The sequence below is a fragment of the Tenebrio molitor genome, chromosome 4 (assembly GCF_963966145.1).
Source record: "Tenebrio molitor chromosome 4, icTenMoli1.1, whole genome shotgun sequence".
Taxonomy (NCBI): domain Eukaryota; kingdom Metazoa; phylum Arthropoda; class Insecta; order Coleoptera; family Tenebrionidae; genus Tenebrio; species Tenebrio molitor.
In genome coordinates, this window is record NC_091049.1 from 25,993,920 (window position 1) to 26,012,190 (window position 18,271).

At 39.3% G+C, this 18,271-nt stretch overlaps 1 protein-coding gene across 2 annotated transcripts in view; it reads left to right on the top strand.

Annotated features, from left to right (window-relative positions):
- The first annotated feature begins 5,273 nt into the window (after positions 1-5,273).
- Positions 5,274-18,271, top strand: part of LOC138127685 (fatty acid synthase-like) — a 37,064-nt gene continuing 24,066 nt past the window's right edge. Inside the window, exons 1-18 of one of the 2 annotated variants that reach the window (XM_069043743.1) lie at positions 5,276-6,405; positions 6,453-6,656; positions 6,713-7,684; positions 7,737-8,240; positions 8,292-8,521; positions 8,570-8,930; positions 8,977-9,234; positions 9,282-10,272; positions 10,324-10,454; positions 10,505-10,661; positions 10,711-11,354; positions 11,432-11,587; positions 11,630-11,881; positions 11,929-12,082; positions 12,133-12,488; positions 12,539-12,848; positions 12,896-13,159; positions 13,208-13,699. In XM_069043743.1, coding sequence (XP_068899844.1) covers positions 5,927-6,405; positions 6,453-6,656; positions 6,713-7,684; positions 7,737-8,240; positions 8,292-8,521; positions 8,570-8,930; positions 8,977-9,234; positions 9,282-10,272; positions 10,324-10,454; positions 10,505-10,661; positions 10,711-11,354; positions 11,432-11,587; positions 11,630-11,881; positions 11,929-12,082; positions 12,133-12,488; positions 12,539-12,848; positions 12,896-13,159; positions 13,208-13,561 — 6,777 coding nt within the window. In that variant the 5' untranslated portion in view covers positions 5,276-5,926 and the 3' untranslated portion in view covers positions 13,562-13,699. Of the gene's footprint in view, positions 6,406-6,452; positions 6,657-6,712; positions 7,685-7,736; positions 8,241-8,291; positions 8,522-8,569; positions 8,931-8,976; positions 9,235-9,281; positions 10,273-10,323; positions 10,455-10,504; positions 10,662-10,710; positions 11,355-11,431; positions 11,588-11,629; positions 11,882-11,928; positions 12,083-12,132; positions 12,489-12,538; positions 12,849-12,895; positions 13,160-13,207; positions 13,700-18,271 lie in introns of those variants that run through there. The other variant, XM_069043744.1, reaches the window with a different exon arrangement.

An 18,271-nucleotide genomic window follows, 5' to 3' on the forward strand; every position in this document is an offset into this window, starting at 1 on the left:
ATGCCGACAAACGCATTGAGAACCATAAAATTTACAACTAACAAAAATTTCGTGACTAATGAATGACCGTTTTGTTGAAATTATACTCCTAATTCTTAATTTAGGGAACCTATTCGGACCATTACAGTACCAAGAAATAATTAATATGTCAACTGAGAAACACTCATCACTTTGGCTGTTGTATTACACTTCTTCATCACGATTGTTAGCTTTAAGAACGTAGGTTAGGCAACTCTGTTAGCTAGTAGGAGTACTGCGGGTGGTATGTGTTTGCGGCACAGGGCGAACCACCCCTACCCTTGTAGGAGGGAGAACCGCAGCTGGACGGTGCAAGATCTGACCGCGGTCTCTTCCTCAAGCAGCGCTCAACGAGACCAGTTCGATTTCTGTTATCTTTATCTACCCTTATTGTGAAATACACATATTCAATTACTTCAGTATTTGTTTGCTGACGACCCCCTTTGAGCTTCTCCAGAACCACCTGACACGAGTCCAGAGAGAAAGACGAGACACAACACGATACAACATTTTTTCGGGCAAATAAAATATGTACTTTAGTTAAATTTAACTGTCAAATATTCATTTGTTTTCAGTCGGTTTACTAGGTTTTGTCGGTTTCGTTGTTAACTTACTAAACAGACCAACAGATGGTGCCACAGTCCATGCGCTGAAAAGTGTGTCCGAAAAACAGTGGGCTAGTTTAAAACGCGAGTGAAACGAGCGTTTTAAAGGCCCACGAGTGCCATAAAGAGCCCAATTTACACACGGACTCGTTAAATAAACTACAATTAATCTTAATCATTCTAAAATCGTCAAAAATATGTCGACATTGAAACGATTGAATAGTGGAAGACAATTGATGAGAGGACTGTAATGACATGTTTCTGATATTACGTCAGTTAACTCGTAAGTGTGGACGTGGTAACGAAAATGTAAATTCTTTATTTGGTAAAAAAGTCGATATTACGAAATTGCACTTGAAAATCGTTAGAATTCCAGGATTCACAGAAACCTCTTCATGTGAATAACTAATTTTATGTATATTTTGGAAGATCATTTTTGAATGAAGTTTTGTGTATTTTGTGTTTTTCTGGATCTTCCTAAGAAAGTAAGTGTCATTTTGGAAAACATTCAGATTCAGATTTGGTAAGAATTTTGATGGTTTCCAATTATCCAGTACATACAGATCGGTTAATATTAAAGTAAATTAAATAGAAGGATTTTTGCATGTTTTTGTAATATTCTCAATTTTGAGGAGTCTGAAAAATTTTCTAAGACTGGAGGTGCTTGAAAAATTACAGAATTCTACAAGTTTTTGGGTGTTTCAAATCTAACAAATAATCGAAATTCAGTTTGAGCCGAAAGAAAAAATAAATTATTTCTAAATTAGTGTTTTCCTGAATAACACAACAACAACACAACAATGGGGAGTGAAGGTTCAAGGTTCTTTGCCAATTTCCAAAATGTGAGCTCTTTGATCCCTATGAAGGAAAAAATTACGTTTGAAAATAAATTAAGTACAATTTGCCAATAAGCACATATCGCACAAGGATTTTTAATTGTTCCCAAGTTTCATAGAAAAATGCTTCATTGAAAAAATTGTATGAATATGCTTTATTGTTTCAAAGTGGTAATAACTCCTTCTTCCGTGCGTCCGCTGACACAAGCTAGTCTCGTAGCATCATCCATCACTTCGCTCTCTTCCGATTTCTTGCTGACAAAACGTTTCAGTATCAATGACCGTCACTCCCTTCAAATTCGAAATTATTAATCCCAATAACCACATCGTGTGCTTCGAAAAATGTCTTCTTCCTCATCGGTATAAGTCTCCCTTTCTCTATCCCGACCATTCTTTTTGTGGCTTTTTTGAATTGAATGTTTGGAGTGAAAACATCCGATTCTATTGAGAATATAGCCTTCATGATTGAACATATGCCAGAAGTAGATTCGGTGTAGGTTCTTGACGAAGCTTCCTGAGAACTTCGTCGATGGCTTCAACTTTTTGCAAGTCAGAGTTGCGATCTCAGCACAACTTCGTCTTCTATCGTCATATCAAACCATCATCAGGATTTCTATACGCTCTCTTGCACTTAATTACAGCATTTTAAAAGTACCTAATTATTTTACACAAGTTTAGGTAATTTTTAATTTTAATATGCAAAGATATTTGGCTGTATCCACACTTTTTCGCCACTGTATATACACAGCCTGCCTCAGAACTGCCTCCCCATAGAAAACATGCATGTGTCGACAGCAAAAGAGACTCCAAAATGACTAAAATAAATTTTCCTCTAGCTCAGATAACCGAGTTATAAAGTTTTCTGGGACACCTTTATACAGGGTGATTCACGTAACCCGTTCATTATACACTTTCTGATTTCCCAAAATCGTATTAATATGAAGAAAATTGGTATCCGGCTATAATCGACTACTGCAAGTTCAAATAAAATATTTTAAAAATGGCGACACTTCCGAAAATACTGGAAATCGACGCCATCTTTGTTTTTTTAAATGGAAAGGCCCCACTATTTCAAATATGGAAATAAATAATTGATTATGAGGTAGCTCGGTGGCCGCATGGTCCGACAGTGCTTTGAGGTCGCGGTCCCGGCGCTAGTGAGTTCGAATCTCGCCGAAGGGGCAGGATTTTTTCCAAGGAAGCAACCTCCGCCGGGCCATGGATGTGTGTGTATGTCTTTCAGGGGCTGACGGTAGGGTGGTGGAAGGAAGAGCAACACTCTTCCGACCACCACCGCCAGATCGGCAGGGTTCAAATCCCGGCCGGATGGGTCACCCATGGATGCCGTGTTGTGTTCGTATTGTCTCGTCCAGAGAGGAGAAAGGAGAGGAGAGGGTGAAGCTTGACCAATTGAATAATTTGACATTTTGTGTTTTTGATAAAATTTCAAAGAAAACAAGTGTTTTAGTATCGTTTATATTTTTTCTACAGGTAAGTCGTGAATAAAAATATAACAAATAGGTAATTATCGCTGATTCATCTTAAAAAACAGCTAAAATGGATTCGGATTTGTCGAGTTTAAGCGATTTTGAAAAAGCATTTCCAAGGATGCGTCGTCGTGTTCAGAGAAGGGTTCGCATTCGCTTCATTAGAAATAGAGAGGACCCATTTGAATTGTTAGATGACCGGGAATTTAAGCAAAGATTTCGGCTTAGTAAAATGACAGTGGCAAACTTACTCCAAGAAATAGGTCCGGCAATTGAACCTAAAACAAATCGCAACAAATTGATTAATGCCCGCTTACAAATTAATGATAACTCTGCGATTTTATGCGACAGGTGCATTTCAACAGCTCATTGGTGATTATATTCACATAAACCAATCTAATGTATTCCGAATTATAAAACGGGTTACATTGCAATTAGGAAGGATTATTGGGATGAGGAGGTCTGGTAGCAGGTCCAGGTTCGGGATTGGGCGTTGGTTTTGTTCCAGGGAAAGTTTTCTCTGGAGGTGCTGGCTCTGCTTCAGGTACAGCTTCTTCTGGAAGGTTTAGCGCTGAAAGAGTTTGTGGTAGGATTGGGGGGATAGCAAATTAGTCAGATATATTACAGAAATATGACGCTGCACTGTCGAACTCATTTTGTAGCGGCTCCACATGCACCAGTTCGCCAACAAAATTTCCTGCGTGCCACCAGCAGAACCACCACCAGTTTTGAATAATTGTTTTTTAAAAATATTCAAATTAAAAAAAGAAAAGAAAGAAGAATGTCGATCGCTTCAAATTGTCGTAAAGCACTTTTAACTGCCGCACCAAACGGGGTCCCCTTTCACACTGGGCATTGTATTCTGCGCAAACCTTTGCCCAAGTTGCGGTTTTTTAAGATGTCACACAATTTTTGGTAGACTTGTCTTCAAGTATTTTTGCATATCTACGCATGGATAAGAAAATGTTAAATTAGGATAAGTTTGGATTTAAGTCAATTAGATGGTTAATTGGTGGTAGGTAGGTGGTAGGTATTGGTTATGCAAGAATATTAATAACTTAATAAGTTATGTATTATATGTAGGTACTTACTTTCCAACAATTGCCAGCAATAACTGCTTATCCCGCTCCGTAAAATTAAACCTTATGTAACTAATGAGTTACACATGGGATCACCTCTGTGCCACAGAAGGTGACACAAGGAAAAATAAATTTAATAAAATAAGATATTCTATAATTGAGACTTACTATTAATCGGGTGTACCACAGGACAGTCTAGGGCTTGCGGCGTTAACATTATAAGCGCCTCTTGGTGAAGTCTCACGAACATGGTGCAAATGGTTTCTTGCACTAATTCATTAGAGCTTAAGCAATACTCCTGTCCTTTCTAGCTTTTGCTGTTCCTTCCTTAGTGTGAGATTAAAATGAGAAAATCTTTTCGTTAATTAAAACAATCCTTTGTGTATTATGATTTATGACGCAACAACACTTATGTATTATGACTTAATTTTGTTGTACGTAAACAGGAAGTAAAGGTCAGGTATGAATAAAATGCAATCATAATTTTGTATTATCATTTAAATTGGTATTATTTTGTGAATTCAGTTATGTAACACATGCATAGCTTATTTTGATCGAAACTTTACAAAAAATTAACGAACTGATAAGTTTGAAAAAATATAAAATTTAGACTCGGAAATGTTCTCTTTAGCTGTCGTTAGTTCTTTGCCACCTATACTTTGACCAAAAAATAAATAAATGTTAATAAACAGTAAGTCTAAAAATAAGAGTATATTTTAATAAAAATCATAAAAAGTTTAAACGCGAATTACTTAATTTTTATGCTAAAAAGGTTTTCAAAATGGCGGCGATATGGGCATGTGTTACCTACATCACAGAATTCACAAGAGATACTCTCTTCAAAAGTATTAAATTTGACTCACCGTGCTATTTAAAAAAATCAAGTCAGCCTTGTATCTTCAAAATAAAAAAATTGAAAAAAATCTCAGATGATAGAACTTAAATATTTCTAACCGTGTGCCAAATATCAACGAGCTCTGCTAAATCGTTCTGAAAATATTTAGTTGTATCGATACTTTTTAGCGACCCTGCATATATTTGGCAATAACAACATCTACGTGAATTGTTTGTAGAAGTCTGAAGATTGGCACGTTTTGAATTTATTGGTTGGAAAATTACAGAAAATTGCATAAATATGTATTAGTTACGACTCAAAAGGTGCAGACAACCTTGCTTATTAAATTTCTTAAATTTATGCCCCCCCTTTCACTCATTTTGCCATATAAATTAAGCAAAAAAGCAGAATTCGAGTTTAGTTTAGTTTTACTTGGGTAAGCAGGGTAAGTGGCCAAGCTATTCTTTGAATAAATGGTTGTTTTTAACATTTAATGACTACTTTAATCATTTTGTATCTATTTTTGTTTGTATAGTATTTTAATGAATTTATGACAATTCTGATGCAAAATATTATAAATGTTTTACTTACAAAATTAAATAGAGGATGTCGTTTAGGATTGAAGAAATCTAACTCATCTTCTTTCTTCAGTTGTCTCGTAATAAAGCCCAGACATAGTCATCCATGATATCATTGTCCCATTTACTTCAACACTGTCTTTCCATCTTCGCTGTGTCTTCGTCAGACCTTTCAACATATTTTTCATTGAAGAAATTTTCTATTAGTTTTACGCCATAGTATACAGATGTAGTACGGCTGGCAAAGTCAAGACGTGTCAAATCTGAAACTTTAGGAAATTATTCATGATATTTCATTTTTTTAATTAACTTTCTTGTGAATATTTGTTTTAGTTATACTCCTTCATTTTTAAGCATTTTGTAAACGAATTCGTACATATTTTAGGCCATTTAATAATAACTTTTGTATCTTAGTTGATAATAAGTTCTCAATTTGCTTTCCAAAAATTTTAACAGTTTTGTCAGACAAGTATCGAGCTACGCTACAGATGGACGCGAGTCAACCTCACGCCAGATCCGGCGAACTCAGTTTCGAGTACAGCCGATGGCTCTCTTCCGCCCCTCCGGGCGAAGAAGTGGTCATTTCCGGCATGTCCGGTCGCCTTCCGGATTCCAGAAACATCCACGAATTTCGCGACAACCTCTTCAGTAAAACAGACATGGTGAACGATGACGACCGACGCTGGAAATTGGACCATCCGGAGGTTCCGCAAAGGAGTGCTAAAATGCGCAATATCAACCACTTAGATGTCGGATACTTCGGGGTGCACCACCGCCAGGCAAACATGATGGACCCCATGATGCGGATTTTATTGGAGACGGCGGTGGAGGCGATCATTGACGCCGGAATGAATCCCTCGGAGGTGGAAGGTTCGAGGACCGGAGTCTTCGTGGGTGCGTGTTGGTCGGACATGGAGAACAGCATCCTGACGAGTGTTACAGAACCGCAGAAATTTGGAATGACAGGGTAGATCTCGACGGCGGTACTGCCGGTACTGAATTGGTGTGTTTTAGGTACTTGAGGTCTCTGAACGCGCACAGGATCAGTTACTTTTTGAAACTGAAAGGTCCGGCGTGCAACGTGGACACAGCATGTAGTAGTTCTCTGAACGCTTTGGATGTGGCGTTCAGAGCTATCAGGAGTGGACAATGCGACAACGCTATAGTCAGCGGCAGTAGTGTCCTCCTACATCCAGGCGGCACTCTTCAGTTCTTCCGGTATTGTCACCTGCACACGTTAATAAACGCTTTCTCATGTTGGATTTTTTTTTCAGATTGGGAGTACTGAGCAAGGACGGCGTCTGTCGTGTGTTCGACCAAGACGCTAGCGGTTATAGCAGGGGTGAGGCCATTGCGAGTATCTTTCTCCAAAAAGCAAAGAACGCGCGCCGGATCTACGCCCAAATCATTAACACCAAAGCCAATTCTGATGGCTTCAAAGAACAAGGCATCACTTTCCCTTCTTCTCTAGCGCAGAAGCAACTCATTACGGAAATCTACGACGAGAGCGAGATCCACCCTTCCGAACTCAGCTTCTTGGAGGCCCACGGGACGGGTACCCAGGTCGGAGACCCCCAAGAAGTCGAAGCGATCGATGACGCCTTGGCCAGAAAACGCGACAAACCTCTCTTGGTAGGATCTGTAAAATCGAGTATCGGTCACTCAGAACCAGCTTCTGGGGTTTGTTCCATCATCAAAGTGTTGATAGCGATGGAAACTGGATTTATTGCTCCTAATATCAACCTGAAACAGATCAAGGAGGGCTTGGAGGGGTTCGAGCAAGGGAGAATGAAAGTGGTACTCGATTTAACAGAGTTAGAAGGCGACGAGGCTCTCCTGGGAGTGAACAATTTTGGTTTCGGGGGTAATAACTGTCACACGATCCTCAAAAGATTCAAAAAGAAGAAAGTCGACAGAGGAGTCCCCAAGGATGACGTTCCCAGATTGGTCTGCGTTAGTGGGCGCACCGAAGAAGCAGTTCTGTCTCTGCTGAACGATGTCAATAGTAGAAAACTTGACGCCGAACACGTGGGTCTATTCCATCAAATTTACAAAAAAAAATTTGCCAATCATATTTATCGAGGCTTCACAATAGCTTCGAAGAACGGTCCTCTCAGGACCTCCTCGAAATTCTTTTCACTTCAACACAAACCTCTATACTTCTATTTCGGTCAAATCGAACGCTCCTTCAAGCTTCTAGGTTCCTGTCTTATGCATTTTCCAATTTTCAAGAATACAATCTCCAGGTAAGTCTGTCATCTTTCTTCGAAGATTCAGTCTAGTCTACGTTATTTGAAGAATCGATAATATCTTGGCAACCAAAAACGTCAACATCTTGGACACAATTTTGAAGGATCAAATCCAAGAAAACAACATCCTCGGTGCCATTGTCGTGCAAGCCGGGCTCGTGGATGTCTTGAAATCTTTAGAACTGATCCCAACCGCAGTGTATGGCGACTCTTGGGGCAAGATAGTCAGCAATTACTACTACGACCTCATCACCATAGAAGAAACGGCATTGACAGCCTACAAGATCAGTCAAGATCCCTCGAACGTCCATTTCGACGGCATCGCCAAATTCAATGGTTTGCTTAAATCAATTCCCAAAAGACAAGACCGATACTTTAGTAAAACCCCGAATTTGCCAAATCTAGAATTGCATGGCCACTCTTTGAGTCATGAGACGTTGCTCAAAATGCCGAAAAATTCGTTGGTGTTAAATGTTTCCGACCAAAAATTAGACAACAAAGACGTCTTACTTTTGGAAGGCAACCTCGTCAACTTTTTGGAGGTTTTGGGAAGGTACCTGCATACATCCAGATTGTGAGTTTGTTTTCACTTAAAATCTTGTAGATTGTACGAATGCGGTTACAATCCTCAACTGCACAAATTGTACCCCGAAATCGTGTACCCCGTGAGTCGAGGCACTCCCATGATCTCACCCATGGTCAAGTGGGATCACGACAAGAACTGGTTCGCTTACAAGTTTACTGAGTTTATTGCGTCAGACGCCGAACAGAGGGATTACCGTGTTTCGAACAATTACGAAGAGTTCAAGCACATAGCGGGGCATGTGATTGATGGTTTGTTAGACTATACAAATGGAACAATTTACTGATGAAACGTTTTAGGTCGCAATTTGTTACCTGCCACGGAATATTTGAACCTAGTATGGCAAACATTAGCTCAAAGTCGGAGATCGTTGGTGAACGATTTGCCAGTGATTTTCGAAAACTGCAAATTTATCCGCGCAGTAACGATGCCGAAAAATGTTCCTGTTAAACTCATCATCACTATCCAGAGAGGCACTGGTAATTTTGAAGTTATGGACAAAGACGCAGTTGTTGTGACTGGTCGAATTACACCCTGTTTTAATATGAGTCAAGAACAAATTAATTCAGAATCACATGTTCTCAACACTGAAGATCCAACATTAATCTTGGAGCAAGACGAGATCTACAAAGAACTCCACCTTCGGGGATACAACTACAGGCAAGACCGACCATGTCTTGTAGATTCTTTCATAAATTGTTATCAGTGGCATGTTTAAGGGTATTGCGAAATGCGACATAAGTGCCTCCACCGGTCTAGTCAAGTGGGAGGACAATTGGACCACCTTCATGGATAAGATGCTTCAAATGAAGATTCTTCAAGTTGACAGCAAATTGCTCTACGTTCCTGTGGGAATAAAAAAGTTAACAATAGATCCATTGAAACATCATCAAATAGTCGAAAGTTTCAAAGACAACGAATCGCTTATTCCTGTGCACGTCTGCAAGGAGAGCAACATCATAAAGTATGATCTGGTGCCCACCCTGACATTTTTGAATTATTTTTACGCAGATCTGGCGGAATTGAAATTCGTGGGCTTACAGCGAGGTCTATTTCAAAGAAAAAACCTCGTTTGGAGCCAGTTTTGGAGAAATATGAGTTCGTCCCGAATCAGGAGTGGCTCGAATTGACCCAGCTGATAAGAGTCAACATTCAAATCATCCTCGAGAATAGTCTAGAAACTCAATTCAAAGCGATGGAACTTCTGGAAGGTTCTGATGAACTTCTTTTGCCTCTGGTTTGCAAAGTTCTAGACGACATCCCTGTCGTCAATCCCGATCTAATAATCTCCACCAAAATTGACTTGGACCCGATTCCTGGTGTCAAAATCGAACAATTCGTTCTAACTCCTGAGAGCAACTTGCTTTTGATCATCGCCACTAAACTTCTACAAAACCCCACTTCATTAAAACAGGTACTGAACGCTCTTCACCCTAAAGGTTTTGTCTTGACTAGAGAAGAAGTCGAATTTGAGATCTCTGATTTGGGCAATATCGAAGTTGTCACCGAGTACAAAACGGCCAAAGAGAAATTGATTCTTTTTAAGAAGTCTGAAGAAAAAATTGACACGAAATTTGTCGAGGTTTTATCGAACAACTCCGAGTGGTTGTCTCAGTTGCAAAACTTTGTAAAATCTGAAGCGAATGTCGTCGTTTACGGTCAAAATCGCGAACCTGATGGTTTAATGGGATTGGTTAACTGTCTCAGGAGGGAGCCGGAGGGACACAAGGTCAAGTGTTTCTTCATGATGGACGAGGCGCCAGATTTCGACCCTCAAGTACCTTTCTATGGAGATCAATTGAGGAAAAATCTTGCCATAAACATTTACAAATCGGGGAAGTGGGGGACTTACAGACACTTGCTGTTGGAAGAGCTGCAAGAAGTGGAATGTGAGCATTGTTTCGGAGACGTTTCAGCAAAGGGAGACTTGTCGAGCATGAGATGGTTGGAAGGGCAGCCCATTGACGACTCCCGACTCCCCGAAACTCAAGTCCTCATCTATGTCAGTGCAGTTTATTTTATTTGGCGATGATGACTTCGCATTCCCTTGCAGAATTGCTACTCCGCTATCAACTTCAGGGATATTATGCTGGCCTCGGGCCGCATCAGCGCCGAAGCTATCACTAGCGACCGCATCGAACAAGAGTGTCTGATTGGTATCGAGTTCGCCGGATTAGATCCGAAGTAACTTTCCAAGCAGATATCGCAAGTTCCTACAATTTTTTTTATTAAAGGGGACGCCGAGTCATGGGAGTTGTTAACAGTCGTGCGCTAGCAACTTATGTCAGAGGTGATTCTCAGTTCTTGTGGGAGGTACCCGAGTCGTGGAGCTTGGAAGACGCAGTCACCATCCCCGCTGTTTACTCCACAGTGATATATGCTTTGCTTTTGGTGACACTTTCAAACTAAGAATATGCCTTTTAACCCACTTGCCTCACAGGCCGTAGACCTCAAACCCAACAGTACCGTCTTAATCCACTCCGGTACCGGCGGAATCGGTCTCGCGGCTTTGAACGTCTGTCTCCACCACCAGTTCGAAATCTACGTCACCGTCGGGACTCAAGACAAGCGAGACTATCTTCGAAAGAACTACCCCCAGATTCCTGAAAGTCACATCGGCAACTCTCGCGATACCTCTTTCGAGGAAATGATTAAAACCGGTACGAACGATCGCGGTGTTGACGCCGTGTTGAATTCTTTGAGCGAAGATAAGCTCAGAGCATCGGTGAGATGCTTGGCGCGCGGCGGACGCTTCTTAGAAATTGGAAAGTTCGACCTTGCGAACGACTCGAGTCTCAGTCTTCTCTTGCTGGAACGAGGAGCGAGCTACCATGGAATCATGTTGGACCGGATCTTCAAAAACTCGCAGGAATTAAAAGTGAAACTTGTCGACGCTTTATACAAAGGTATTCACGATGGGTACGTTAAGCCCTTACCGAGGGTCGTGTTCACCAGAGACGAACTGTTGCCGGCGTTCAAATACATGACCACTGGGAAGCACATAGGGAAGGTGTTGGTGAAAGTGAGGGACGAAGGAGATGTGAGAGGTGTTGGACCCAAAAGATTATTTCCAGCGCTTCCGAGGTGAGTACTGTGATAAAAGGGGTTCAAAGACATTTCCTTCAGCTTAACCTGAAGTACTAATTAGTGTAATTTCATAGATTCAACTGCGCCTTGTCCAAGTCTTACGTCATCATTGGGGGGTTGGGAGGAGTCGGTTTGGAATTGGCCGATTGGCTGATCTTGAGAGAAGCCCGAAAACTGGTACTTGTCTCCAGATCGGGAGTAAAAACAGGGTATCAAGCCCAAAAGATAAGGTAAGTTTATGATTTTGAGAATCTTCATCTAACTTTCTCCAGACTTTGGAGGTCTTACGGCGTTGAGGTTGAAATTTCGACACGAGACGTCACAACCAAGCAAGGCTGTCTTGAGTTGATCCGGGAAGCTACCGAACTGGGTTCCATTGACGCCATCTTCAATCTAGCTGTTATTCTTAAAGATGCGCTCTTGGAGGACCAAACCGAAGATTCTTTCCGCCTGTCTTTGGCTCCCAAAGCTCGAACCACCACCTATCTGGATCAAATAACTCGCGAGATCTGTCCACATTTGAGGTCAGTACTGAGAACTGAGCTTCCCAGGTGGTTATTATTTGCTTTAGATATTTCGTCATCTTCTCTTCGGTTTCTTGCGGTCGTGGCAACGCCGGTCAGACAAACTACGGCATGGCCAACTCGATCATGGAGAGGATCTGTGAGAGAAGAAAACGCGACGGATTTCCAGCTTTGGCGATCCAGTGGGGCGCCATCGGAGACGTTCGTTTGGCCCAATTAAACGTGAGCAGTTTTGACTGTTGTTGTTCAAGGTGGGACTTGTTGCCAAGATGCAGAAGGAGAACAAGCAACTGGTGATCGGTGGTACTCTCCAACAGAAGATCTCGAATTGTCTGGAAGTGTTGGATAGGTTCCTGAAGCAAGACAATCCGATTGTTGCCAGCATGTTGGTCGCAGAGAAGCGCAACAAGGGTCACGGTGCGACTAGCGCCGTGGAAGCTGTTGCCAACGTCTTGGGCATCAAGGACATCAAGACCGTGAGTCAACATGCGACGCTGGCTGAGATGGGGATGGACTCGATGATGGGCACTGAGATAATCCAACTTTTGGAAAATGAGTTTGAGATTTACGTCACCACAAAAGACGTCAGGAGCTTGAGTTTTGCAAAGTAACAGCTTCACACTTGTGGTACTCTCGATGATTATACCGTCATTTCAGGTTGACGGAAATCGAGTCAGAGAAGAAGAAAGTTGACGAAGAGAAGAGTCTGAACAAAACGCAACAAGGCACCAACTTGCTAATCCAGTTCATACCGGACAAACAAGCCGATCGTAGACCGATTGTGAGACTCTCCTGTGAAGGGCAAGGCAATGAGGGGCAAACGGTTTTAGTCTTTCCCGGAATTGAAGGAGTCTTTACACTTCTTGACGGCCTCGTAAAAAGTCTTCATGCTCGAGTTTTGGGAGTGCAGTATAGCTATCAGGAGCCCGAAATTTCAATAGAAGAAATTGCAAAAACGAGTCTTCCAGTTAGTTGGCGTATTTTATTTGACAATTATGAACATTCATTTTTTAGCACATCGAGGAAAATATATCCAAAAATGAAGCGTTAACTTTAATCGGCTACTCTTTCGGAGTTTCAATCTCTCTAGAAGTTCTTAGTTTGTTAGAGAATAAAGGTTACAGTGGCAAAGTGGTTGCAATCGATGGTTCACCGACATATCTGCGGTCGAGTATGTTAAATTTTGTTCCGGGCGAAACCGAAGCTGAGTTCCAAACCAATCTCGTGTACAAAATTTTGGCGGTGTTAATACCGGTGGATTTGCTGGCCCCGTACAGGGTATTATTGACCTACACTTAGTTTCTGGTCTACATGGTGTTGTTTCAGGAAAAGTTTTTGATGTGTTCAGACTTGGACGAGAGGTGCGATCTAGCCTTGACGTTAATACCTTCGGAGGTTGTCAATCGACAAAAACTGGATAAACAAGCTATGGTCGCACTCCATAAGCGGTTCAAAGCCGCCTTAAATTACGAGTTTTGCCACGAAAAATTTCGGTCGAAAGCTTACTTGTTCAAGGCCAAGTATCCCATAGTTAACGAAGACGAAGATTACCATTTGTCGATGGTTTTCGAGCATTCCGTACAAGTTGCCACGGTCGATGGCGATCATGTTACCATATTGAAACAATCGGGGCTAATTAAAGACATCAATAAATTAATAGCATGTGTGGATGATATCTAAAGCTTAAGATTTAACTTACGTCAATTATATTTATACATTATATTTAAATATTAACAATATTATACATATTAACAAAATGATTGAAAATAAATATGCAAATAAACATGTGAAAAAAAAGAACCTACAAACTGTTTTGTATAAAATAAATAATTGATTTTGTGTATCAAGGCCAAAAAGTGCATGTTTTTCGTCCGAGTTATATAATTTATGGTTACAGGACAATTACTGTGATTATCATCTGCGATGTCCGGCGGCGTATTAGACATCAGACATCACTTTGGCTGTTGTATGTTGCTATCGATTATATGAACGTTCATTTTCTTATTATGCACCAAATAAGCACCAGAAATAAACGATACAACACATTTTCGGGGAAATAAAATACTGTGGTTAAATTTAACTGTCAAATATTCATTTGTGGTTTACTCGGTTTTGTCGCATTCGTTGTTAATTTACTAAACAGACCAACAGATGGCGCCACGGTGCATGCCCTGAAAATTGCGTCCGAAGAAAAGTTACTTCTTGTCCGCATGGGTGTACGTAAAATTACCTTTTTAATTAAGGTAGCATTAAGGGTGCTCGTCGAACAAAAAACTTTGTATTTAACTCGTCCGTGTGTAATTTGGACTCGTTATGGTACTCGTTTCACTCGCGTTTTAAACTGACCCACTCATGCCGTAAACAGCCCAATTTACACACGAAGTAGTTAAATAAACTACTATTAACCTCGATCGTTCTAAAATCGTCAAAAATATGTCAACATTGCAACGATTGAATAGTGGAAGACAGTTGATGAGAGGACTGTTGAAATATGTAATGACATGTTTCTGGTATTACGTCAGTTAACTCGTAAGCGCGGTTCGTAGTAACGAAAAGATATTATGAAACTGCACTTGAAAATCGTTACAATTCCAGATGTTTTGTGATGACTTTGTTCACAATGGATGATCCAATTTTTGTGGTGGTTGAGGCTCACAATGGATGACCAATTAAATATGTTAAATTTGAACTTGTTTATTTAACTCAACACTTACTTCACTACTTAAATTACACAATTGTCAGCGAGAATTTACGAAGTCTTACTAATAATCTTCGCAAGAATTACAGACAAGAATCAATAATTTTTGAATGTTGAATACCTAATGCAATTTGGAAAATGTAGTTTTCGGACAACAATGGGGAGTGAAAGTTCAAGGTTCATTGCTAATTTCCAAAATGTGAGCTCTAATGAAGGAAAAAATTACGTTTGAAATTTTTTTATGAATATCCTTTATTGCATATTTATAGAGTTTCTAAGTGTCTTTTTTTCAATTTTTTTTCCATTCTTGAATGATTCACTTGTTTTCGATTCAAACGTTCCAAAGTTGTACTAATAACTGCTTCTTCCGTGCGTCCGCTGACATAAACTAGTCTTGGAGCATCATCCATCACTTCTCTCTCTTCCGATTTCTTGCTGACAAAACGTTCCAGTATCAAATGACCGTCACTCCCTTCAAATTCGAAATTATTAATCTCAATAACCATATCGTGTACTTCGAGAAACGTGTTCTTCCTCATCGGTATAAGTCTCCCTTTCTCTATCCCTACCATTCTTTTTTTGGCTTTCTTGAATTGAAGGTTTGGAGTGAGAACATCCGATTCTATTGCGAATACAGCCTTCATGATTGAACATATGCCAGAAGTAGATTCGGTGTGCCCCAGATTAGATTTAACAGAGCTAATGAGTGAAGGTTCTTGACGAAGCTTCTCGAGAACTTCGTCGATGACTTCGACTTGTTGTAAGTCAGAGTTGCGATTTCAGCACAACTTCGTCTTCTATCGCCATATCTAACCATCATCAGGATTTCTGTACGCTCTTTTTCATTTAAATGCAACATTTAAAAATAATTATTTTACACAAGTTTAGGTAATTTTTGTTTAATATGCAAAGATATTTGGCTGTATCCATAATTTTTCGCCACTCTGTATACACAGCCTGCCTCAGAACTGCCTCCCCATAGAAAATATGCATGTGTCGACAGCAAAAGAGACCGAGTTATAAAGTTTTCTGGGACATCTTTATACGTAGGTCACATAACTTTAAATAATGACAAATAAAATTCTCGCAATGCCGCTGTCCAATTAATTAGGAAAGCAACGCAACCATTACTATTAGACTGAATTTTAATTTAATAACTCCCGAAATGAAGTTGCACTTGGCAAGTTGCCTAACTAGAGGTTGCCGCTTTTGCAACCTTGCTTTCATGACAAAAGTTGTCAACCATCTAAACACTGTGGTGCGAATTACAAATTTGAATGATTTAATTTAACTCACTTGCGTTTGCGACACAGGTACGGATTCGTGAGAGTGTTAAATGCGTCGCGATGTGTATGCAATCTAATTAATGAGTTACATGGGATCACACCTCTTTGTAACAGAAGGTGACACAAGGAAAAATAAATTTAATAAAATAAGTAATTCTATAATTGAGAATTACTATGTATTAATGGGGTGTACCACAGGGTAGTCTAGGGCTTGCGGCGTTAACATCATAAGCACCTCTTGGTGAAGTCTCACGAACATGGTGCAAATGTACTCTTGCACTAATTCATTAGAGCTTAAGCCTTCCTCAGTGTGAGCTTAAAATGAGAAAATGTTTTCTCAGCAGAAATCACGGCTTCATTTTCGTTAATTAGGACAATGCTGTGTATTATGAATTTATGACACAACAACACTTAATTTTGTTGCACGCAAACAGGAAACAAGGGTCAGACATGAATAAAATGCGATCATAACCTCTTATTATAACTTGTAATTTGTACTCACGCATATACAGAATCGCTAACGACTATGGATATAGCTAAATATTTTTAGAACGCTCGTTGAAATTTAACGCACAGTTATAATCTGAGATTGTTTTCAATTTTCTGTCATTTATTTTGAAGATACAAAGCTAACTTGATTTTTTTTAAATGGCACGGGGTCAAATTTAATATCTTTAAAATGAGTATTTTTTGTGAATTCAGTGATTATCGAATTGATAAAGTTTGAAAAAATATAAAATTCAATTAACGTTGGAAATATTGTCTTTAGCTATCCTTAATTCTTTGCCGCCTGTACTTTGACCAAAAAATAAATAAAGGTTAATAATAAGTGGAAAAATAAGACATTTAACTGAAACAGAATACATGTATTTTAATAAAAATCATAAAAAGTTTAAACGCGAATTACATAATTTTTATGCTAAAAATATTTTCAAAATGGTGGCGATGTGGGCATGTGCTGTATCACTGAATTCACAAAAAATACTCTTCAAAAGTATTAAATTTGACTCCCCGTGCCATTAAAAAAAAAAATCAAGTCAGCCTTGTTTCTTCAAAATAAATGATGTTAGAAAATTGAAAAAAATCTCAGATATTTCTAACCGTGTGCCAAATATCAACGAGCTCTGTTAAATCGTTCTGAAAATATTTAGTTGTATCCATACTTTTTAGCGACCCTGTATATTTTTGACAATAACAACATCTAAAATGGACATGGCACGTGAATAATTCTTAAGATTAGCAAGTTTTGAATTTATTGTTTGGATAACTACAGAAAATTGCATAATACTATTTATGTATTAAAGAACGAGTTTTATAAGGGTTGATTTGGCGCACGAGTCCCAAGTGTAGAAAACGAGCCGTAGGGAAGTTTTGTATGGAACGGGTGCGCCAATGCCCTTATAAAACGAGTTTTTTATGTTATTTTTTTAGAATTTGCACCCTTGTTTTAGTTTAAAAAAACATTAAATTTCCAAATTCTAGAGAATTTTGTATTAATTGGTAATTCAAGGTAACGGATGCAACTACATCTGCAACAGATGTTAAAAAGTAGAGTTTGAACATTAATATTGGAAGTTTTTTGGTGTAAATGACAATAATACACTGAAATAATGATAAAAATTTTCTTAGAGATCTATTAAACTACGAGTGCTTTAATAGGTAGCCATAAACGACTCCAAATTGAATACAATAATAGACGCAGATTCTAAAAATATGTATGACGACTCAAAAAGTGCAGACAACCTTGTTTATTTGATTTCTTAAATTTATGCCCCCTCTTTCACTCACTTTGTCATATAAATTAAGCAAAAAAGCAGAATTCGAGGAGTTTAGTTTTGTTTTACTCAGGGTAAGTGGCCAATCCATTCTTTGAATTATTTGTTGTTTTTAACATTTAATGACGACTACCTTAATAATTCTGTATCTACTTCTGTTTGTCTAATAATAGTATTTTTATACAGCGTGTCTATAAAAGAACATGCATCAAAAGTCCTGTGAAACTCGAATATACAGGCTGTCCCAGAGTTGGGAAAAAGCCCCATAACTTGTTTGTTATTAAAGATACCAACTTTTCTTTTTTCTAGATGATAGCTACGCTTTTACTGCATATTCGGGAAATATTGCGGTATATATACAGAGTGTCCCAATATTATAAAAACACTAAAGTTATTCTATGCTAAATTATGAATCAAATTTATACAGGTCGTTTTTACTCACCTGCCATAGTGGCGCTTTTTGTACCAGAATTTCGAATTGCAGGGCTCGCTTCGAAAATTCGTACCTTCCAAATCGTTGCACATAAATTAAAGTAATTGGCGCTGTATGTTTCCTGAATGTTTGCCGCATCTGTTAAATGTTTACTCAATAACGTGCTTAGTCGCATCTTTATGGAGTGACCATATTGTG